This window comes from Amphiura filiformis, chromosome 8, assembly GCF_039555335.1.
Source record: "Amphiura filiformis chromosome 8, Afil_fr2py, whole genome shotgun sequence".
NCBI classification, from domain to species: Eukaryota; Metazoa; Echinodermata; class Ophiuroidea; order Amphilepidida; family Amphiuridae; genus Amphiura; species Amphiura filiformis.
This window is the reverse complement of record NC_092635.1, coordinates 57,949,216-57,974,245: the sequence shown is the minus strand read 5'-3', so window position 1 is coordinate 57,974,245 and position 25,030 is coordinate 57,949,216. Positions and strand designations below refer to the sequence as shown.

Genomic DNA, 25,030 nt, shown 5'->3' with positions numbered 1-25,030 from the left:
CACTACTAAATGATAGTTTTTTATTGGAAATTCCCATGGTGAATACAGGCGCTATTATTGTTGGGAATCCCGTGCCTTCTTTAAAGGGGGTGCAATTAATTTATTGAATAACCCATTTCATTGACCAAATGCACACAGTATAAAGCAATAATCCTCACAAGAATAATAAGTATTATACTTTAAAACATTATACATGTACTTATGTTAATGAGAAGTTTGCTTGTATATTCCAACAGATAGCAGTAACGGTATACAATCCACTAGGTCGCAACACATCTGATAAAGTAAGAATTCCAGTTAATGGTGATAACTACGAAGTTACTGATCCGAATGGCTCCAAACAGTTATCTCAGGTAAATATTGTCGTCACACTTCTATTTAATTTAAGACAACATATTTTAGACAAGTATGATTTGTTAACCAAGCATTTCAATATTGACAATGCAAAAAAGATAATATCTCCATTTGGGGCCCCCAAAATTTGAAAGCCCTCGGCCCGGGCCCATCTGACCCAATGGTAAATCAGGCCCTGCCATAACCCTAATGACATAAACCTTTATACCCTAACAATAACATCTACCCAAACTTTCAGACAAGCGGACCCTTTTTATGTGTTGGACTAGCAAACCTTTTTGTCGGATTAGCGAACCTTAACACTGGCGAACCCTATTTTGGGACTAGCAAACTTAATCATCACAGTCATAATGAAAGTATATAATATGTATTTCCAAAAAGAACTGATACAACACCGGTGAGACAAGAGGAGACGTTGTCAAGAAAATCGTGACAATGTTTTTGTAAAAATATTTTTTAGATATCTCCTGCCAATTTCTGTTTTCAATTGGCTCAAATGTCAAAAATTGCTCTGGTGAATTTGTGTATCTACATTACAGCTTGATGATGTAACAGCTGAAACTAAACGAATCCGTGGTAACCGAGGAACTGCCAGTAAGACACTAGCCTTTGTAGCTAAGGTTCCTGCATTAGGCTACAGTACGTACTTTGTCAAACATCTTCAAAATTCACCGACAGGTAAGAAAGAGCATAATAATTAGAAGTATAATCGTCGCGGTGACCGCATAGTGACGAATAATCGACCGCAACCACAGGCCTTTCTATTATATGACTACAGAGGGCAATGTTACCGACTTATTCACGTGCATGCAAAGCCATTATTTCTGCCGTGTTTGCTACGCGCGCTCGGCGAATCGCGCATGTTCTTAGGTTTTGATTATAAAACTGTTTATAAAACTGTACCGCTGGGTATTATTATCCAAAAGACAAAGGACAATGGTGTGTAATTAAGTAGTCTTGATGATGGCTAGTTTTAATTTTCAAGAGATTTTGAATTTTTATTGAACCCCGACAGAGGAATTATACACTGATGAAAGTGCAGAATACGTTGCTTATCGAAAAAAACCACAATAATTTATTCTAAAGGCCTAGGATTCACGCTTCACCTTTTGACCAACTTGTCCGATAGATTATAGCAGTAGAATAAACATTTTAAAATGTTTAGTAGTTCAGTTTAATGGATGGCTTCAGGTGATATTTTCATACGCCGCCTAGCGCCCTTATTTGCCATGTTTGCAACTGGAGATCCATTTATTTGCCATGTTTGCAACTGGAGATCCAGGAAAGTAACAGCTGTGCTTGTATGCATGTTTAAACATGGGAATTATCTTTTTGTCTCGTGGATAGTTGGTTCGCGCCTGTAAAATCCCTTCTATGAAAACGACCCACTGGAATAAAGTATATCTTGGGAACTTCAAACATCCTTAATTAAGAGCATTGTTATTCTGTTTTGTTCCAATCTCGCTATCCTTATTTCTTATTATATATTGGGTGGTCAAAACATGTATAAGTGATGCTTAGGCCTGAATGTGATACATTTTAGAGTTCTATATCATTGTTACATCGTGACAAGTAATTTCTTACAAAGTAGCCTTAACATACGCTCTTCTATAAACTGTAACATGCTTTATTATTATTATTATTATTATTATTGTTGTTGTTGCAGAACTCAACATACCAGCACCTAAACAAATTCTTGAAAGGGGTGAATTACGGAAAGATGATGCAGATATCATTCTACAAAATGGGGTGAGTTAAAATCTGTATAATCTAAACTTCAGCTATGACTTCATCAATCGCATTATTGCCCACGTCTTGCGACGATTGCCATTTTTCTCCTGCCTCAAAATACCAAGCTAAGTTCCTTATTTTTTTCAGATGGTAAAACTAACTTTTGACGGAAACACAGGGCAACTAAAAACTATTACCGATGTCAAGTCCAACAAAACCACCAGTGTTACACAGTCGTTCTATTACTATGAGAGTAGCGAAGGCGACAACATTGTATCGCAAGCATCAGGGGCATATATCTTCAGACCAAAAACAGACGAACCGACTCCTCTGTGCAATGACAACCTAATGCATTTTGAAGTTGTAAAGGTAAAGTTTGTTTTTCGTTTTGATCTAAAAATTAGAACCATTACAGCCGAAGTGAATCACTTTGATCTAAATTATATTATGTCATAGAATGACATATACATTTTTTAAATATCTATTTAATGAAAGTATCCAGCCGGATGAGGCAAATGAGAGTGATGCAACACAAATAAGTTCCACAGTGAAAGCATTTACATTGTCAATGAACATAGCATAATGAACACATCTTGTTACTGTTAACTACCAAAATGATATATCATTCCAAAAAGTTTCTGACAATAATAGATATCTTCTGCGATAACAAAAACTTCATCTGTAGTGGTGTATTTTATTCATCATAACATTTTATTTTATGCAGGGAGATATTTTTCAAGAAATTCATCAGCAATGTACGCCATGGTTGAGTCAAGTCATACGAGTTTACAAAGATGAGAGAGCTGCAGAATTTGAATGGACCATCGGTCCCATTCCATATAAGTAAGCACATCATGTTGATTAGTTTAAGGTAAAAGGTAGTTTTCACACTGCATGAGCCAAATGACTGTGAACTCATTGCCAAGTATGTGAGTACGCAACCATGCATTTATGCAAGGGAAAGAAGACCCCACGCATCGCACAATTTAACTGAAATTTAATACGCTGGTGTGTTGTTTGTGCTGTTTACCCTGACTGATCATATTCATAAGTACCCGACTTGAGCCCCGGGACAGTCTGTGTAGCTCAGTGGTTAAAGCGTTCACCCGAGAAGCGAAAGGTCTGGGGTTCAAGTCCCTGCACAGGCAGGTATTTCCAGAGTTTCCAGTGTAATTTCATATTAAACTGTGATAGCAATATTAAAATGTTTTTATGTTCCAGTATATGATGCATTATAGGGCTCTTCCCTTGTTTGTAAATTAGTAGGCAAAGTTGCATTTAGCAGAATTCAATGTTATTTTACTTTTTCACAAAAAGTACGTCCATTAAAACATCCATTGTTGTAGTTTATATATTTGTACTTACTTTATATTACTTAAGGGTAATAGTAAACACGATCTGCAAAATTTACGCTTTGAGTAAATATATTAATTTAAAGTGGCAAAAAGATTGAGCTTTTTTGTCAAAATGTTGTAGTGGTGCCATATAACAATATAATTACAACGGTTTGTTTTCAGCACATTGTCAAGCTGTTTTTTTTTCAAACGATGTTATTTTTATGCTTTACAGGGATAAGATAGGTAAAGAAGTGATCACAAGGTTCAACACTGATATTAAAAACGATGCCATATTCTACACGGATGCTAATGGAAGACAGATGCTACGACGAGTGTAAGTTTGCATTTGTTGTAGTATTATGCAGTATCCAAATCACTACACGTACACTGCAAATAATAATTACTCAACTGAGTAATTGAGTAAAATGGGAACAGAGGAACAAAATGAGTGAATTGAACTCAATATTGTACACAATACTCCAGTTAAGTGCACACTTGACTATTGGTTTATTCCTAATGCTATTGAGCACACAGTGAGAAAAATTGATATCATATCTGCACCTAGATCAGACCATTTAGCTGTATTTTTAACTATTTGTCACAATGATATTGTGAAAGGTAATGGTTATTGGAAACTGAACAATACATGGTTACAAAATTCTGATTACGACCATGGCATTAACAAACTTATTGATGAATGTGTTGTTGATTATGGTGATGTATTGTCCCTAAACATTTCTGGGACTTATGTAAAACTAAAATCCGGTGTTTTACAATTGATTTTGCAAAAGGCTCACAAAAGCAGAGGATGAGTGCGCTAAAGCAAATTGAATGTAAACTACAAAAGCTTTATGAAAATTGCATCAATCAGACGGATGATGAGAACCTGAAATTGCAGTATAATGCTTGTAAACTGGAATATGAAGTTATGTACAGTCATTATATGAAAGGGTTACAAATAAGATCTAAAGAGAAATGGATTGAAGAAGGTGAGAAATGTACTAAATATTTTCTGAATTTGGAGAAAAAATGCTTCTAAGAAGTCAATCAACAAACTTCAGTGTAGTAATGGTGTGATGACAACTGATCAATCTGTTATTTTAAATGAAGAGGTTGTCTATTTTTCTGATTTGTTTAAAAGCAAAGTTGATGTGTCTGAAATAGAATTGGATGAGTTTTTTCGAGATACAATTTTTCCTACTCTGACTAATGAACAGAGTGAAAGCTGTGAGGGTATCTTGACAGCAGAAGAATGTGTAGGCGCGCTCAATTCTATGGCAAAAAATAAAAGCCCTGGCTATGATGGTCTCACGGTAGAGTTCTATCAGCACTTTTGGCCAAAGATTGGTCCCATTGTTGTTACGGCGCTTAATGATGCGTATCTTTCTGGGTCACTTACCACCTGTCAGAATCGTGGCATAATCTCCCTCATTCATAAAGGTAAAGGTCTTCCCCGGGATTCCCTTAATAACTGGCGTCCAATTGCTTTGTTGAATATTGATTATAAGATAGCCACTAAAGCATTGGCTGCTCGTGTTAAAAACATTCTTCAGTCTGTTGTGAATACTGATCAGAATGGTTTTGTTAAGGGTAGAAGTATACACGAAAATATCCGCCTTATTGAAGATGTTTTAAGATATGTTGATAATAATAATTTACCTGGTGTTATGATGTGTATTGATTTTAAAAAAGCATTCGACAGTATAGAACGTGACTTTATAATTTATGCGCTCAGAAAATTGAATTTTGGTTCAATGTTCAGAAAATGGATTTCAGTTATTTTTTCCAATACCACTAATTGTATTATTAATAATGGTCACATCTCAAGTTCCTTTGATGTAAATTGTGGCGTACGTCAGGGTTGTCCGATTTCGCCTTTGATCTTCGTCCTTAGTGTGGAGTTGCTCGCTTGTAAAATTCGTCAATCCAAGCAAATCCAGGGTATTACTTTACCATTTGAGAACTATGAGCGTAAAGAAATTCGCATCTCTACTTTTGCAGATGATACTACCATTTTTGTAAAAGAACCTGAATGTGTTAAAACGGTTATGGATGTATTTGATAACTTTTCAAGATTATCTGGTCTTTCAGTAAATCATGCCAAAAGTGATGCCGTATGGATTGGGTCCTTGAAAAATAATAATTTCGGCATCGGAAATGTTAACTGGAAATTAGCGCCAAATAACACTGTTAAAATCCTTGGTGTGTATTTCTCCCCAAGTATCTCAATAAATCATTTGTCTTGTAATTGGGAGGATAAAATGAATAAGATCGAGTGTTCAATCCGTGCATGGAAGATGCGAGGCCTATCAATGGTTGGTAGAAACTTGATCGTGAAAACATTGTTGGCTTCACAACTTTCATACATTGCGCCAGTTGTAGACCTTCCTGAGAAAGTTGTAAAGAAATTAAACACTATGTTTTTTAAAATTTATTTGGAATAGAGTGGAAGCGGTGAAGCGGAACACCATTATTGCAGATTATGAAAGAGGTGGTATAAACATATTTCAGGTTGAGATGTTTTTCAATGCTTTAAAGATGTCTTGGATCAAAAACTAAACAATTCTAGTCCTGCTTGCTGGAAGAACATTCCACTTTACTATGTCAACAAGTTTGGTTTGGGTATGAATGTGTTTAATTGTAATTGTAGCTTCAACCAAATCAACACTGTATGCAAGAATGTTATTGACACCTTTCCTGTTTTTATATTTACATGTTTAAAGTCTGGTTCAATACTAAATGTACTTCAAATAAAGCTGACATATCTGATTACTACAATCAAATCATTTGGAACAATGATGCTGTAACTGTTAACAAGAAAACACTTTTCTATAGAGACTGGATTGAAGCTGGCTTTATTTTTATAAAAGATCTTTTTGATGATGATGGTTCAATCTACTCACTTGAGTATTTTAGGCACCGCATTCCACGCACTGGCAACATTCTTTTTCAGTACTTCGCTCTTTGCAATGCTCTGCCGAATGATTGGAAGAATGCACCAATTCTAGACCAAATTAGGACTAAATCAATTGTCTTTAATGCAGTCCCTATAGAAGCCTGTTCTTCAAAGTTTTTTAGACATGCCATGGTTGATAAGATTTATGTTCCACCAATTTGTATGAACTATTGGTATAGAAGATTCCCCAATTATAATTTTGATTGGGAAAAGATTTGGGGTTCAATACCATGTTGTACCAGTGAGGCCAGACTTATTTCTTTTTTCATTGTAATAAGACCACTCCTATTTGGGAATTTGCTAACAGGGTTATTACACAAAGGCTTGGTAAAAACTTTAGGCTTTCTGTTGAAAATGTTTTATTTAATTATCATAATGACATTACAAGTGATCGGTCAAAATATATCAATTATGTTATATGTGTTGGCAAAATGTGCATTGGCAAATACAGATACGGGGATCACCCTTGTCTTCTGTTCCTCTTTAGGCAGGAACTTCATATGAGAGGTTTGGTCTGCGATGACTTTAGCTAGTTGATCGCAGATGAACAGTTACTTGGATGACTTCCGTGTCTGTTCTTGGCTCTGCCATTTTGCTTAAATTATTTCTTTGATTTTCTTATTATATACATGTATGTAAATTTGTTTTATAACATCTACTATTATATATGGATTATGTGCAGTGCAATAACTTTTGTTGTTATAATATTTATAGTGTATTTAATGTGAATAAAAGGCATTTTGCCTGACATACTATGTCAAAAGAAAAAAAAAATATTGTACACAAAGTGAGTAAAATTTTTATCAATATTGAGTTCCATTTAAATTATTTGGTAGCTCTGTTGCCTTTTTACGCAACATTGGGAAGTTTTTACTATTATCATTTAGAGTGTATACAAAGACGGGGCTTCAAAGGTGTTAAGGATACTTTCTATGTCAAACATATTGAACCATCACTAAACTAAGACTAGGGGTTAAAACATCCAGGAGTTTACGAGTTTGTGATCAAGTCAAAGGTCGTAACTTGATGCAGATCACAGACTGATTCTCGCTGACGAAAGATGGAAAGTACCATGTAAATATTCTGATGCAGACATATAGTTGTTGTGTGTGGATCAACAATCTTCAATTGAAGACCTGAGCGCAAGAAGACCGTAAGTCCACTAGGCACCTCAACATGTATACATTAAAGTTGCGTATAGTTTCGTATAGTTTTATACATGTTCAGGGGCTAAAACAAATCTTTTTTTACAACCTTTCATGATGTTTTCACCCTGGAACATGTATTAAACAGTATAAAACCCTAAGAAACTATACGTAACTTTAGTGTATACATGTTGAGGGGCCAAGTGGACTTACGGTGTTCTTGCACTCAGGTCTTCAATTATTAAAAACGATCTTCATTAATCAATTCGAACTGAAGCACATATAAATTTAAATAAAGGGTAAAATGTATTATTATATAAATCTCGGAGTAGAGTAAAAATGCAGGTTTATATTGGCAGATCCACTCGTTCAAGTAAACAACATCTTTGTTTTATTGTTACAGACGTAATCAACGGGAAACATGGATATACCTGACAGACGACCCTGTATCAGGGAATTACTATCCTGTCAACAGCAGAATATTCATTAATGTAGGTATAGGTTATATACAATTATGTTTTTCATAAATTATATCCTGTTTGAACTTGTGCCATCATAGTGCTCTAAAAGGAGGGTATACATTGTCGCAGTGATTTTTATCGAAAATCGAATACAATTTAACGTTAGCTTTGGAAATTTAATTATTTTATTGATTTTTCACCCGGGTAAGTACATGTAGGGTGAAAAATAAAATAATGAAATATCCGAAACTAACGCTAAATAGGGCGCCTCCGCCTAATGAACTGTTTACTATAAACTAACCCTATAAACCCGTGAAATGTTTTAAGCAAATCGTAAATAGCGACCGCGCTAAAATCAGCTATGCACCGTTAAGGGATCTGGAATGAGCGTTTTGAGCGTTTCGACAGTATTTTTTGTGGGACATGAGAGCACATCAGACATATCGAATTGCATTCTGAATACGGAGGATGTCTTTCTGATATCAAATAATTTTCATTTTTTGAAATTCACGATATAATACAAATTTTATGACAAATTATTAACATTTGATATTTTTCACATTTTTGATATATAACAGTCCTCGAAGTAAATTTTATAAATCTAATGATATATTCTTAAATTGTATGTAGCTGGGAGGAAAAGCCGACGATTTTGACCTTTCATATTGAAGATATGGATTTATTTCCCAAAAAGCCCTATTTTTTCTGGTGTTTTGGGAAAAAAATCCATATCTTCAATACGAAAGGTCAAAATTTTCAATTGATCGTCAGCTTTCATTCCACCTACATACACTTTAAGTATAAATCATCAGATTTATAAAGTTTACTTCGAGTACTGTTAAATATCAAACATATCAATTTTTAATCATTTGCCATAAAATGTGTATACATTGCGAATTTCAAAAATCAAAATTATTTGATATCAGAAGGACATTCTTCGTATTCAGAATGCAATTCGATATGTCTGATGTGCTCCAATGTCCCACAATAAATACTGTCCAAACGTTCATACCCCATCCCTTAAAATAATCGGTAAATATATGAATGAACTACTAATTCTTTTGTTAATTTAATGCATAGGATACAACAGGCCGACAACTGACTGTATTGACAGATAGATCACAGGGTGGGTCAAGCGTTAAGGACGGTACTCTGGAACTAATGGTAATTTTTCTATTGACTATAATTATTGAAGCATATCAAATTATACTTTTAGATACATCATGACATTCGGTAGTCTTCAATAAAGTTATATATTACCAAATACACATCAGTAGATGTTTATGTCTGATTGGTGACGACAATGTGTTTTGTCCTTATACCGTAAAAACTCGATAGTTGGCATATGTGCTTACTATCGAGCGCTTTTGAAAACATGAAATTGTACCAAAGTCCGTCGCTTTACCAACTGAGCTAATGGGGTTGAGACAAACATTTGCAGGGTTACTTGTTCGTATATAACTATGTGCATCGATGATTTGCTCAAACCCTTTACACCTTTGTGGATGGGGCTCTTCATGTTTGCATGTTTTAAAAGCGCTCGATAGTAAGCACATATGCTAACTATCGAGTTTTTACGGTAAACATACAATATTGTATGGATTCTCACACATGTGTGTGTATATAACGCACAAGATACTGTAGCCATCAGATTAGCAGATTTAGTTATTTGTTTTACAACTATCTGCCGTACCTAATTCAGAAAATTCTTTAAAATTTCAAAATTAATACATACTCAATAATATTTATTTACTTCCAGATTCACCGCCGAATATTCCACGATGACGGTCGTGGTGTTAGCGAACCTTTAAATGAAACCGGTCAATTTGGTGATGGTCTCATTATCCGAGGGTCTCATTACGTACTTTTCACGCCAGTGTCCGAAGCAGCTAAAGAACACCGAACCCTTGCTGAACGTGTTTATATGGACACCACCTATATGTTTACTGAAAATAATATTAGCAACTGGCCCAGCACTTACAAAGTTTCAGTAAGCTTTGAACATTTTCTTTCATACCTTTACGTTAATTTGGTGGAAACAGACAGTCCAAATAAAGAGTTTGGAAGGCCAAAAGTTGGGTAAAACCCTGGCCACAAGATTATTTTACGATGTACAGGGTGTATCAAAATTAAGTATACAGTTTGAAAAATGCCGCTAGATTAAAAAGTATGAGGTCTGTGCTCACAATTTTCTAGTTAATAACTTAATCAACATCTTGTCCTCCTATAGCTGAAATATCACTGGCGTGTGACCAATAATAAGGATTTGGTGGCTACTTTTGTGAACCGAGTACAAAAAGCAGTTGCGCGAAGTCAATTAAAATCAAAACAACATACAAATCACAAAAAAGTCTCACCACTTTCTTTAATGTTTACAGTTATTGACAGTTTCAGTCTTAGTCTTCCACATGCCCACAATTCTTCTGTATGCAGATTTCGGCTCTTCTCAACATGGCGTTCACACCACGTCTAATGAGAGGTATGTCCTTCCTGATAATGTCAACTTGTGCAATTATGCGTCTCTGAAGTTCATCAAGATCTGCAGGAGGACTTGTGAAATCATTCAATGCCAACTCTGCTTCATCGCCAATGATGAAATCTTCCAGAAAACGTAGAGGACGGGCAAGAAGTCACTGACAGAACACAATGCGACGTTGGTGATCTACTTGCTGAAGTTGATGTCTCCTTATCGTCTGATAGGGATGAGATCGCAAGTCATAAACGAGTTATTCTGTTAAAGGTTGCAGATGGTATTCCAAGTCCATTTCGATGGCAGCTAATTTGACCTCCTGCTTGGCCTGCCTGCAGAGTGTTACGGACTGCTAGGATATTAGCAGCAGAATCTTCCAGTTCGGGGGCGACCACAATTGTTCTCTGTTCAGATTACGACTCGTTCCAGTTATCTGATACTTCGCAACATGTTTGTAAATAGCGCCACGTGAAATGGGACGTGCATTTGGGTACTGCTGACGGAATCTTCAAAGCAGTTCTGCTAGACTCTGGGCCGTGCGATGGTACGTTACTGCAACAAGGAAGCCCCTTTGCTCTGGCGTGTACTGTGGAGTATCCATTTTAATGTTGCTACCGTATTATCCTTGTCAAGTAAAACCTAGCATAAGTAAGAAGATAGTTGCCCAGATTTACCAAAGGTCACGTGTTATAACTCACACATGCACAGGATTGGAACCCTATGAGGACAAATGATCTGTACACCTGCATGTTTCAATAACAAGCACTGGGCATTTAAACCCAATTGACTTCGCGCAACTGCTTTTTGTACTCGGCTCACAAAAGTAGCCACCAAATCCTTATTATTGGTCACACACCAGTGATTTTTCAGCTGTAGGAGGACAAGATGTTGATTAAGTAAACTAGTGAGACATTTGACAAAAGACCTCATACTTTTTAATCTAGCGGCATTTTTCAAACTGTATACTTAATTTTGATACACCCTGTACATATTAAGCTCGTGATCAATCTTTATAAGCCCAATCGATATTGTAACTTTTTTTGAGAGCAGTTTTGGGACACTTTGACCTCTGACCTTGGACATATCGGGGAAATTGTTGTAATTATTATTCATTCATTTATTATTGTAATAGTGTTATCATTAACACTATATTAAAAAAATTTAATGAAATAATCATGTTTTTTTAAACATTTGTTATTCTAGTAAGACATTTTAAATAATATTTTGTACGCACAAAAAACAATTTACCTGATAGGTCAGAGGGTAAAGTGTCCAAAAACTGTCCCACAATGCATTGCAAATTTCAATGCCGATTTGGCTTATTTGAAACAGGAATCTCTCCTTACTCGAGAACTACCCGCTAACGTTCATCTGTTGACGTTGGAAGCATGGAATTCAACAGACACAATTCTATTACGACTTGAGCACCAGTTTGAAATTGGAGAAGATACAGACTTATCTCGGAATGCAACTGTGTCCTTTCAGGTATTCACTTTTATTTTCTTTAATATTGATAAATATAAGATTTTACCTAAAATTTGTTATTCGAAATGAAATTCACATTTCTTTCGTGGAAGATTTAGCTAAAGTCTTCCACAGATGGAACATTGGTTTCAAATAGAATAGAAAATTTGGCAAATTCCATTTTAAATACTCACTCCAGAATAGGTAAAGCCATATGTGGAACACTTTTCATAAATCTTCCATAGGAGTATGGTAGATTTCAACGGACTAGTCTAATGAAGATAGTTCTGACATAGTTTGATAAATAACATGTTTGTATACCAGCCTGAGCAAACCAACATGACCAAAAAATAGTTTACACAGGCAAGAAAACACATAACAAGAAAGTTCTTAAAGAATCGGATAGCAAAGTTTGCACGTTATTTAGTGGGAGAGCACTTCATGTACACCAAATTGCATTCTGAATACTAGAAATTCGCAATATAATATTAATTTTATGGCAAACTAAATTGATATTTTTAAACATTAACAGTCTTCAAAGTAGACTTTATAAATCTAATGATATGTACTTACAGTGTATGTAACTGGTAGGAAAAGCCGACCATCATTTTAAAATGTTAGGTCTTTTGGTGGAAAATGTATTATATCTTCAATACGAAAGATCAAATTTTTCAAATGATGGTCGGCTATTTGATTTTCCTTGAATACAAAAATTCGATTGAAGAATTGTTTTCGATTATATCCTATATTAAATGTCCTTGTCTTCTATTTCATTCGTCCATTTTCTTCCACAGGGATTGTTCACTAAGTTTGACGTTCTGTCAGCAGTAGAAATGACTCTCACTGCAAACCAAATAAAGGCCAATGCCCATCGTATACAATGGAGAAGTTTGATGCATTCAAATCATGTCGGTAAGTTGATTAAACAGATATCGTCACTGGGCGGGAAAAACCTCATTATGTACTTTTTGCCCTTGAACATGGATGAAGCAAACCATTCAATATTAAGTCAGTCTACACCTACAAGGATTTATCCATTTTCATGGGCCAAAAGTAGATATGAGGTGTTCCCTGCATGTACTTTTGGCCCTTGAACATGGATGAAGCAACCTCTTCAATATAAAGTCTACACCTACAAGGCTTTATCCATGTTCAAGGGCCAAAAGTACGTATGAGGTTTTTTCCCGCTCAGTGACGATATAATTCTCCTGTACATGAATTTGTAATGTCCGTTTCGGTATCCGTCAACAATAATCAAACTTATACGAGTATAATAAGACGTCTTTCATTTCTGCAATAATTATAGCCAGGATTCACTCTTAGATGGTTATAAAATATTTTTTTCCTTTTTGTTTTGTCTATACTTTGTCACAGATATGGAATCAGCCTCACCACCTCTAAGTATTACTGACATCACTTTGACTCCATTTCAGATTCGAACATTTATATTAACCGTTCGACGCCATGCCCCAGTGTAGCTTGTCAATATTTATTTTGTCGCCATGGTGGCTATATTCAACCCATAAGGTATATTGCTGATCCACAAAAGTCAGGTCGCGGTATGCATGCTGGGATACTAAAAGTAGCAACGCTTTCGAATTTTGGCGTGACAGACGAATTCGACAGATTTTCTACTTTTCCCAACCCAACATGAATAGCACGTGTCGACTGATCAGCAATACTTTCATACACTCTTATAGATAGCGAGAATTAGAACCAATCAGAGTAAAAGAAAAATGCTAGGAAAAGGAGTGTATTAACTGTACTACAGTCAGTCTACTCTGAAGTACAAAGTACCGACGCGGACGCACACATTGTGCCGACTTTGAAGGCACGCATACCTGCAGCAGACACGCAGCACTGCGCACTGTTTACGCGCTGTATACGCGCGCGTTGTCACTTTGTACTTCAGAGTGGACAAACTGTACGCGCAGTGCTTTTGGACGCGTTAATTTTTTTGCAAATATCACAGTATTTTTTTCTCGGGTATGAAATAGGTTAATAAATGCATATTGCTTGTTGGTAAAGAAAATTTACAACAAAAACTACACATGACATGTTGATGCGTCTAATTATGCACTGCCCCTGCGGGGCTCGTACATTAGACGCATCAACATTTGAGTGCGCGTGCAATATCTAGTACAATTTCACTCCCAACAAGTGATAGGCATTCATTTACCTATAATTATCAAATTTGATTAATTCACTTCAAATCACCATTACTTCAATAATCTAAAATAAACTAAATACATCTAAAATACATTATTAGCGGCGTGCGCCAAAGGGGTGAGACAGTAAAACTCTGAGGTAGATTTAAGGAAATGAAACCGATCAGCAAACATGGCAAATCCTCAATACTAAAGGATTGATGGAAGATTACAAAAAATTGCCTTTTGTCCGTGGCTGCTGTTTTCGATGCATATTATTGCAAGAGTGGTATTGTTAATATTGCATAATAGACTCTAAAATGTTATAATATTCTGATATGTTTCGTTACGTTTTAAAACCAATAATTATATAGTTTACCTAATTTTGACTTTTTTAGAAGTCCAATGTGATGTTGTCAAATAAATTATAATTACACCAGCATCAACCTGAATTAGGAAGCCCTATATTGTTATATCATTGTTATGATGGAATGAAATGATCTGCATTAAATGAGTTGCAATTACTTGTAAATGTTATATTCTGTATCAATAAACTAATGTGCTTAATGCATATTTTGTTTGTAATGATTTTTGATACTTATTCATTAATGCAAAGGCTCATGGAAACCTAAATCAATTTTTTTAGCATTTATCAGCACAGATGATTGCAAATTACTTTACAATTAGCTCATCTGGTTGCACAAATGCAAACATTTAAGAAACAATAACTTGAAATTATTGGGAGTTTGGTACAAGTGAGGCGGGTGAAAGGCTGCCACCAGAGGTGATAGCAATTGAACCGGAGTAGCTTTTGGTGGGAAAAGGGTCATCAAATTCTGCACACAATCAAATTTTAAACTTGCTCAAATTTGTCCATGAAATATATTTCTAAATAACTTGTCCCTGAAAGAACTGTCGTTGGAAACTGAATTGTTTGGGTATTTTAACGCATAAACCAAACTTAACTAAATAATCGACGTGCTTGAGAAATATATCAGCTATCGCATACTTTTTAAAGTTTGACAATTGACCGCTCAATTTTTGAAATAAAAGAATTTTACGAAACTACCTCATTTTCAGCCCATTGCACGGAGTCAAATATTTACAATGACAATAGACGCCTCATGCGCTGATGATACCCAGTGATTTACACTCCGACTAGATGATCATCGATAGATTTTGCATCCGTGGAAAGGTTTGAAAATGAGGGAGTTTCGTAAAATTCTTATATTTCACGAACGGTGTGGTCAATTGTCAAAATTCAAAAAATATGTGATAGCTGATTTATTTCGCCACCACACCATTTATTTAGTTATGTTTAGTTTTGGCGATACAATACCCAAACAATTAAAAAACAAAAATGAAAAAAAGCGCAGTGATTTATAGTGCGCTACGCACAGGCACAGCGCCTAGACGTTGATCCACGAGCCTCAGCACACTTAAGTTTGCGACGTATAATTCTTTCAAGAACACCTTGTATTTGGACACAGACCAAAATCATCAGCCGCAAATAATATGTCTCAATTACACAAGTGTCCCTTGAATATACTAGTCAGTCTGACGACAAAACAGGCTATTCTATTTGAAATCCACACTACCCCTCCGAAAGATTTTGGAAACTTGTTCCACAAAGGGAGTATGAATTTTTGTAATATAATTAGCACATTATTCAGCTCCATTTGAAACTCACACTCCCTTTGTAAAAGATTCAGATTGAATCCTTTTTAGAGTGTGTATGAAATGAAAATGGACCTGCATAATGTGCTAATTCCATTTACAATTCATACTCCCTTTGTGGAACATGTTTCCAAAACCTTCCACAGGGGTAGTGTGTATTTCAAATGGGATATCACAATGTCAATTACGTAAAGTAAAAATTACTCGGTTTAAGGCAACCTCAATTTCATAAAAGGGTCAAAATAAAACAAGATTTCTTCAGAGCTCATACCAATTATCTTAAATTGAGGTTATGGGTCACGTCAATCTCTAAGTCACTATTCTGCGGATTAAATATTGAAGCCATGTGGCTAAAATTAAATTAAAGTTGTTCAAAATGAAAGAAATATAACTAAAAGTCAATTCAGACATACTAAAAAGAAAATAGTCTTTAGTAGTTTTAAAAACATAGTATGATTCTGTTTCTTTGCTCCGATGGGTTTTGGTTTAAATACTTTTAAGATTTAGAAACATTAAAATCCAAGTTTGTTATAATTGAAGACCGAATTAAAAATACTAGTTTGCCTGTCTGTTAACCAGTCTAAAATGCTCTACTGCGCAAGTCAGCAACCAATCACGTTTAGCCTTTGCCCTGACGTCAGACGCAAACTAGTCTTTTTAATTCGGTCTTGAATTATAATTGTTGTTATATTTCATCACAATCACTAGGATTCCACAACATGCTCATCTATCAAGGCACAGTTCTTTAACCCCGATACATTTGCACATTCATAGAATGACCTTTGAAATTTAGGTACTCTGAAACTTGAGGTCAAATTGTGCACTCTGATTGTTTAATTGAGGTTATGGATCTATGCCATTGGGATGAGGCCATTAATTGTGGTCCATAGTGAAGATGTATCAAATGGAGTTCTGCCTTATCTCTGATCAAGTTCAACGTGCTACAAACGTCCTACACATGTATAGGTTTTCTGGTGTCCTGCAAATGACCGCCGAGACGTATAATAATTAAGCGCGCGTGGACACTCTCTACCAGAGTTGGATTAAAGTATCTAGTTTTGACAATATCCATCAAAGATATGATCCGTTTATGTCACTATGAAAACATTCCATGATTGTGTTTCATCACTACATCCATTGAAGGAGTAATTAAGATCCTTAAAAATACGTATAGACTGACAGGTTTGTTAAGAGAATGAGAACAACTAGCACAACACACACCATCCTAAATACTGATACACTATAGTTTTTAGAGGATAAGGATTTATCTCTCAAAGTAGCACCAAGGTGTGACTGCTCAACCAACCCGTATTAATCTTTGAGTGTAAGAAGCAATCGCGATCTTATACGAATACTCAGTATGCGAAATGAATAATTATGACAACGGTGTCAAAAAATTTTACCTTGCTTGTTATACATTATGTGGTAGAGCAAATTTAAAATCATAATACAAAGTTAATAAATATGTAGGCCTAAAGTTAAAAATGCCTAAACCGCCATAGAACAGGTGTTTGACGACATGGATGCAAGATATCAATGGATATCGATGAATATGCCACAGGCTTAACAACCTGTGATTGAGACACAGAGCAAAAGACAGTGCAATATACCTTTTCCGGATGCCGGATGCCCACATGATGCAGTCATGTCTACAGTAGAATTCATCTCGACCTTTGCAGGACTTAAACCCCATTAAAAGCTATTAAACCAAGATAACAATCATTGAAACAGCTCAACTGATTAAATCGGATCTTCTCTGGTTGTGCACATGTGTCTGTTTTACATGTGCGATATCGCAATAAATGAGACAATGGCCTGCTTTTTGTTAACCAGTATTCTTGAAAATGAGCAACATAATGATTGTTGACTTAACACGGTTTGGAAATAATTTCTTCATATTTTTGGTGTTATCTGTCGTTTACATATCCTTCCTAAAACACAAAAGTGCGACCCTCTCCAAACACCTAAATTGGCTAAAAATTTAGGACATGTTACAAAACTATATTTTCTAGAATTTCATAGAATAGTTTAAATGTAGCTTGTACCGTTTTTTTGTGGCATCCTTCAGAACGGAGCGGTCCGTGACCAATATAGCTCAATATTTTCGGTCAAATCTCCATTCAATTAACACGGGGAGTTGGCTAGCTATGAGCTAGCTATGCTTTGCCCTCACTCATATTCTACGAAAGTGCGACCCCTTCTGAACATCTAACCTAGCTGTAATTTTAGGTCATGTTAGAGAAATATATTTGCTAGAAGTTTGGAGAATAGTTTAAATATTGGCCGGTTATTTTTCACACAGTGATGTTAACTAGGCAATGCCCATATACCTATAACATACACTGTAGAGGTCACGCGTCAATGGTGAGAGCACTGTGTATTGTGTATAGGAAAACGGACAGTAACTGCAGTATGACTCTTGGAGGTGTAAATGAAGACAGGGCCGTAGCTAGGGGGTATAGGTTGAGACACACCATAGATGTTGGAAAAAAAATGATTATACTGTACTGCTTCTATACGAGGAAGGCATACGGACTATAATAGTGATGGATCTGGATAAAGGACCTACTAAAGAACAGTCAATATAACACGGGCTCAGCAATGTTTCCATGCAGCAATGGTGTTACATAGTTCGAGTCACGAAAGAGTTCACGAACTTAAATGAGTTAATTAAGCGAAAATGTAGGGTATTATGCAATTGCCATTAACAAAAATAAAACACCCATAACCCAATATTTGTTGTGGATGTACTGCTCGTCAATGTAATTTTCCCTGCACATGCTTACGTTTTAAAAATATCCTTTTATTTGTAGAAATTTGCATCATAGTATCATTCAAGTTCGGTCTTTTCAATTTTCTTATATCTAAAACTTAGTCTTACAGGTAAAGCAACAACAATATTGGAAAAGTGCAAACAGCACATACGGTATTGATAAATGACATTGGACTAAGGAAATCATGATGTAGGAGTATTCCATTATGGTAGATCAGACAACCTTATATAAACAGAATATTCACCACCGTAACATTATACAAACAGTACAAGGGGTTTTGCAAACTTTGAAGACCCTATATAAACAGAATATTCACCACCGTAACATTATAAACAAGACAAGGGATTTTGCAAACTTTGACCAAACCCTATATCAACAGAATAATCACAAACGTAACATTATAAACAAGACAAGGGATTTTGCAAACTTTGACAAACCTATATCAACAGAATATTCACCACCGTAACATTATAAACAAGACAAGGGGTTTGGTTTTGCAAACTTCAATTGCACTTTTTTCTTTTCCATATGTTTTTTCAAAGAACAAACAACGAAGTGAACAAGCTGTATTTACATTTTACAAGTAAAACTGTACTACAAAAAAGCAACCATTCTCGTTACAGCCCGAAAAACAATGATGAATACCATACATCACAGATATTCTCACCACCTAACTACCAACCCACCATAGCTAAAAACCCAACATTCGCAACTTTACCACTCGAAAGATAAATCAGCAGAACCAACATACAAAAAAGCAACACCCACAATAAAAAAAATAACGAAAAATAAATAAAATAAAAGCAAATGATACATGTACCACGAATTGTAATTGTCAGTAGCAGTTCCTGTAGATGTGTAACGACGCATGTGCGATAAACATCACTCTAAATTTCGGCCCTGATTTGGTAAAATGATCTAACTTGAAATTAAAATCGCTCTTTCGAGAAAAAGAGCTTTAAAGTTTGAACACTTGACGTTTTTCTTTTTGAATAGAATAAATTATTAAACAGATCTAATGTCTTAGAAAATATAAAAATCTCATTATTTGGTGGCATGGTGGTGATTTTAGTATGTCACCAATGGAAAGAGCGCACTCACATTACCCATGATAAGGATTTATCTCAAAATGTCCCAATTTCAAGTTAGATCGTTTTACCAAATCAGGGCCGTAATGTCGTCGATGAATTGTATGTTTACATAATTTATGAAACATGGAATAAATGTCTTATGATCAGATGATTTGTCTGGTAATTAAGAGAAATGGATTGCTCTGTACACCCTTTTATTTGAGCGCTCCTCCCTTGCCCAGCTTTTCCATTATGTCTATAGTTTGTCAAAACAAATGTCTGCATTAAAAGTAATGCGCCCACGACTACACCATTGTTGTTTTTAATTAACATGTTTTTTTAATTACTTTTGACATCCGTCCGGCTGTAGAAATCGGCTAAACCAAAATGCAAATGTAGTTGGGAAATGAATCTGTAAAATATTGCTGGAGTAAACGTTAATGTCTCTGGCAATAACCGTTTGATACTTGGTCAATGCAATATGTCGTACATTTTTGCACAAGAAGAAACGAATCCTCTAATTGTTCTGCGATCCGATAGCTCATCGCTTACGACCAAACTATAAATTTTGCTTTACAAGGTGTAAAGGCCAAGGGCGTCGAGGAATACTGTTCATTAACCATTTCTTAATTCCTGTGCCTATCTACAATGTCACGTAATCTATTTCATAGGTTGTTACTATTATCCTAGTTTCAGTCGACCAGACGGCGCCAAAATAGCTCTTAGCAAAATTGACAAACTTTATGATCGTATGTTTATGATATTACTTTAGAAAAGACAATCACCAAACGATACCGTATCGTACATGTTGCGCAATTATTTTCAATTATTTCATTTGTACCTGTTCAGTTATATCATTCTTTCCTCCCGTCCTTCCTTCCTTCCTTCCTTCCTTCCTTCCTTCCTTCCTTCTTTCCTTCTTCCTTCCTACCTTCCTTCCTTCCTTCCTTTCTTTCTTTCTTCCTTTCTTTCTTTCTTTCTTTCTTCCTTCCTTCCTTCCTACCTTCTTTCCTTCGTTCCTTCCTTCGTTCCTTCCGTTATTGTTTTATTTTTGATTCTCCTTCATTGAGTCCTTGACCTTTTAATATAATCATTAATGTCATTACCATGAATTCAAGCTTGATACGCCTTTAATTTGTGTCAAATATAATAACATAACATTGACATTTTATAAGCTATTTTATATGTTTACATTTATCTTTAGCAACGGAGTGGTTAGTGCCATCACAGATACGCGTGATATTACAGTGAGATATTTACTTGAACTAACTGGCAAATCCGAATGTTCATTTTAACCGTACGGAGACATGTTTTTCTGTGTATGTACGCATACATTGCATGTAGTTTCGCAAAATATATACTCTACACATTTTGTAGATTTCTTCTCTTCCTATTTCATTTATTTATCACTCGGGATCAATCAATATCAATAAAATAGAACATTATTTATCGTGTACTTTCAATCGTTAATAAAATGTACTACACTATAATAAATTAGAAATGATTTTCTTGTATCAGCCACATAATGTAGCATCAACATTATATTTCCCACTAGTGGTATTATTAAAACTGTCAGCGATATTAAATTTGCTGATCATTTAAACGTGGTTGAAACACGTAATTAAGAGAACGGTGTGGTTTATGAGCATAATGAAAGTTTTTCAGCAAGGTGGTTCAAGGGGTGTGCACTGTGCAGGCTTTTACTTGACAAAAACAGTTTTTGCCAGCAAAAATGGCGAAAAATAAAAAAGTTAAAATGTAAGGTAAAATAATTTCCTGAGTGTAACAAATTCAGATATTGTAATCATAAGTAACATAGAATGGGTTTCCATTTTAAGGACTTGATGAGACAAAAATATGTTGAATGATTCATTTTTTGCCCCTTTGACGTCCAAAAGATGTTTTTCCCAGCACAAAACTACCCCGAACAATGAACCGAAAGTACAATTATATGGTGTGGGCATTCACCATCGTAGAACGCATTTGTTTACTTCAATCAATCAATCAATCAATCAATCAATCAATCAATCAATCAATCAATCAGTTACTTTTATGTTATAGCGCCAAATTCATTTCAAAATGTAATCCATTCCCCATCATTTATCGGTACCCATTTATATATCTGGTTTGGAAAAAGTCAAAAGAGGTGAAGGGCCTGAAATGTTCAACACCGTGGTACCATCGGGGTTCGAACCCGCAACCTTTTGGTTAATTAATGATATAGCAATGAGGTCTCCAGTGCTACTTGTTTGTATGCGTGTCATTCCCTTGTTTTTGTCTCTCTCAGCTTTCCCACCATTTCTTTTATTCCAAAGATCTGTAACTGCTGTAGCCAGCGTGTACAAAAATGGATTGACTGATGAATTAATTGGCAGTATAAACGTAACAGTCCATGCATAAACAACAGGTGATATTTCTATTATACCACTTTGGACAAGAATTCCTATTACAATTATAGGCATCCAGCAACAAAAATCAGTTAACACTATCAACGCCATTTTAGCAGCCATTCTGACTTCTTTATCCCTTTCCATTCGTCGCCCGCTCTCTCGTGTTGTTTTCTTGGCAAATATGAATATCTGTATATAGCAAACTCCAACAATCAAGCAACATAAGAGGTTAAGTCCTAGAAATAGAGCGATAGAATAATACATTGTTGGTTTACTTCCAATAGTTTCTGATACTTCAATTTCCATTGTGTCTTCCCAAAAAGTATGTACGGACACCTCAACGTAGTGCGTTTCGGTAACTTCCTTTCTTGCTAGAGGAAGACCTATGCAGACTTCAGAAACATCATACAAATCTGTATTTAACTTTGTTAGAGCGATAGGAATGCCACTGACAATAATTGCACATATCCACGCAAATGTAACAGCTACTTTGACTGATTGTGTAGACAGTCTATATGGATTGAAAGGGTGTTTAACTCCTAGGTAGCGATCAACGCTTATAAGTGTTACAAAAAACATAGAAGCTTCGCTAGAAAGGATTGACAAAAATCCGGCTATTGTACATGGAAATGATTTCCTCCATTTGTCGGCGTGTGATGGAAAGTATTCGATGAAGTATAAATCAGCAGAAGTCAAAAGTATCATGTATAAACCCATCAGAAGGTCACAAAAAGCTACATTGCTGATGAGCAGTGATTGGACGTGAAATCTATCTTTTTGTTTGCACCGCCATACCATAACAGCAACATTTCCTACTAGAGCAGCAAGCCCAAGAAGCCACATAGAAATTCGTAAAACTTTGTTGTGCAGTAATCGTTCGCAGGTCAAAAAAGATGGTCGTGGATTCCAGGCCAGACATGTTGATGTTATGAAACAGCAAGTAGCATGCATATCTACTACAATATCAGTCAGATTTGATAGTACTTCAAATGTTTCTACATGAACCCACATTAAAGGGTTTCCTCTCAGAGTCAACGTACTTAAACTGCTGAGCTGACCAAATGTTCCATCTTCCAAACTGTTAAGGTTATTATTCTCCAGTAATAAGAATTTCAATGACCGTAGATCTCTAAACGTATCGGCGTGTATCACCTTAAGACTATTATTGTACAGGTGCAAAATTTCCAGATTGGGTAAATCATAAAACACATCTGCGGTTAATTGACTTAGATAATTATCATTCAAATATAGCTTAGTCAATCTATTAAGTCCGTTGAAAACACCTGAACTCAAATCTGTAAGGTCATTGTGATCGAGATGAAGCTCCACTATATTGTGCAGATCATTAAAAATTCCGATAGGAATGTATCGAAGCTCGTTCCTATCAATAAAGAGCTCTTCTAAGTTGATTAGGCCACTAAAAAGGTTCGGATGAAGCTCGGTTAGTTTGTTCCATCCCAAATCTAAACGCGATAAACTTTTCAATGGATTAAAAACACCAGGAAGAAGATTCTGTATGTTATTATATTGTAAATATAATTCCGAAAGTATAGGAAAATTAGCAAAAGCATCACTTGCTAAATCTGTCAAATCATTACAGGCAAGGTAGAGGCGGGAAAATGAATCTGGGAAAATAATTGGAATATTCTCCGCTCGAAAATGTATGGCATCAATAGGGCAAACTTGATGGAGAACCCCACTGCGTAGTTGGCAAGTGCAGTTGAAAGGACAGTTCAACGTACATGTTACAATTTCATCAAATTTCCAAAACCTATCGGAAAAATTACTAACGATTTGGCATGTTATCACTCGATCGGCAACTTGTACTTTAGAGCAATTGATTGACTCGTCAATTTCGGCGTAACATCCGGACGTTTCTTTGAATTTCTTTTCCCATAGTTTGCCCACACAGCATACTAGATGCATTTCGATGTTCAACAAATTCCATTTCGATCCTATTAATCTCAAATCGAGATGATCTGTGATATATCCAATGCTACAAGATGATGAAACGTGTCGAAAATATGATGGCAACCCTGTTCTGCACAGCAATACATTTGAATTTCCTACAAAAAGATACGGACATTCAACACATGATGTGTTTGTTGATTCAATTTCAAATACGTGAAGAACAACACCACATTGTGAAGGTACTTCCAATTCCAAGAAACATGCGTTTGACAGGTTATTCCTCCTCAGTCTGTTTTCTCCTATTGTGATTTGTAACACGTTGCTGATATCATTGCTATCCGAAGCTACATGTACTTCACAATCGCTATCCATATTCAAAGCACCCCGATTCGTAGAATTAACGAAACACGAACTTGATGAACCTCTTGTAAAGTGCGATATATAAAATACCAATAGCGAAGGTAAAACCAATGAAAACATTGCTTAACAAATTTGTTGCACTCACTCAACAGAAGATGAGAGTCGTAATGCAAAACGATTGTCGCATGTAGCTTAAAGTCAGCTCCCAAACAGAACAGAGGATGCCAAAACCACGTTGTCCGTTGTTATATGGTAATTGAGTACTGATTGAAACTGTACAAATGAAATTACGAGCCTTCTTGGGTAGAATAATGCAATTGCCATATACACATGCATAAAACAGTCTAATTATTTCTCTTGTGACGTATATACAGAAAAGTACGCGACTTGACACCGAACCAGCATCAAATAGAAATGAAATCGATGTTTCAATTTGTACACCAACACTTTACAATTCATTATCATCCGTATAGTCGTATAGTACGTAAGAAATATTTGACAAGCATAATTCCATCGGTATGTTGAGGAGAGTGGATGCAAATGCTAATGGATATAGGCAGATTGCATCCGTAAAAGGTTGATCACCAAATACACGCTGGAGAAATGGTAAGGCTTATCTATTCATTTCCTTTTGAACGTGCTCCCGTATCATATTTCCTTGTTAACTTTTACAAAATGATTTGATAACAGGTTCGCTTCCAATACTGTCCGTAATACAGTGCAGACCTCTTCGTGACATAAAGTAGTGTGGTTTACCGTTTTCTTTTCTTTTTGACGAAATAT

General features: G+C 35.6%; 2 protein-coding genes and 1 non-coding gene across 3 annotated transcripts in view; 2 read left to right on the top strand and 1 right to left on the bottom strand.

Moving 5' to 3' along the window:
• LOC140159284 (lysosomal alpha-mannosidase-like) overlaps positions 1 to 13,402 on the top strand; it is a 30,527-nt gene extending 17,125 nt beyond the window's left edge. The window contains exons 13-24 of the mRNA XM_072182703.1: positions 237 to 353; positions 894 to 1,032; positions 2,021 to 2,103; positions 2,233 to 2,454; positions 2,810 to 2,928; positions 3,655 to 3,756; positions 7,927 to 8,014; positions 9,065 to 9,148; positions 9,744 to 9,974; positions 11,787 to 11,939; positions 12,713 to 12,830; positions 13,293 to 13,402. Of these exons, the coding sequence (XP_072038804.1) occupies positions 237 to 353; positions 894 to 1,032; positions 2,021 to 2,103; positions 2,233 to 2,454; positions 2,810 to 2,928; positions 3,655 to 3,756; positions 7,927 to 8,014; positions 9,065 to 9,148; positions 9,744 to 9,974; positions 11,787 to 11,939; positions 12,713 to 12,830; positions 13,293 to 13,396 (1,560 nt within the window). The 3' untranslated portion in view covers positions 13,397 to 13,402. The remainder of the gene's footprint in view (positions 1 to 236; positions 354 to 893; positions 1,033 to 2,020; positions 2,104 to 2,232; positions 2,455 to 2,809; positions 2,929 to 3,654; positions 3,757 to 7,926; positions 8,015 to 9,064; positions 9,149 to 9,743; positions 9,975 to 11,786; positions 11,940 to 12,712; positions 12,831 to 13,292) is intronic.
• Positions 3,161 to 3,233, top strand: Trnal-gag (transfer RNA leucine (anticodon GAG)). The gene has a single exon. It is a non-coding gene; the product is annotated as a tRNA-Leu (tRNA).
• A 7,956-nt stretch (positions 13,403 to 21,358) lies between the features above and the next one.
• LOC140158319 (uncharacterized) lies at positions 21,359 to 24,630 on the bottom strand. The gene has a single exon (XM_072181415.1). The coding sequence runs from the start codon at positions 24,365 to 24,367 to the stop codon at positions 21,701 to 21,703; it is 2,667 nt and encodes an 888-aa protein (XP_072037516.1). The 5' UTR covers positions 24,368 to 24,630; the 3' UTR covers positions 21,359 to 21,700.
• Positions 24,631 to 25,030: the final 400 nt, after the last annotated feature.

Coding starts and splice junctions, on each gene's coding strand:
- LOC140158319 (XM_072181415.1), bottom strand. CDS start 24,367: ATGTTTTCATTGGTTTTACCTTCGCTATTGGTATTTTATATATCGCAC.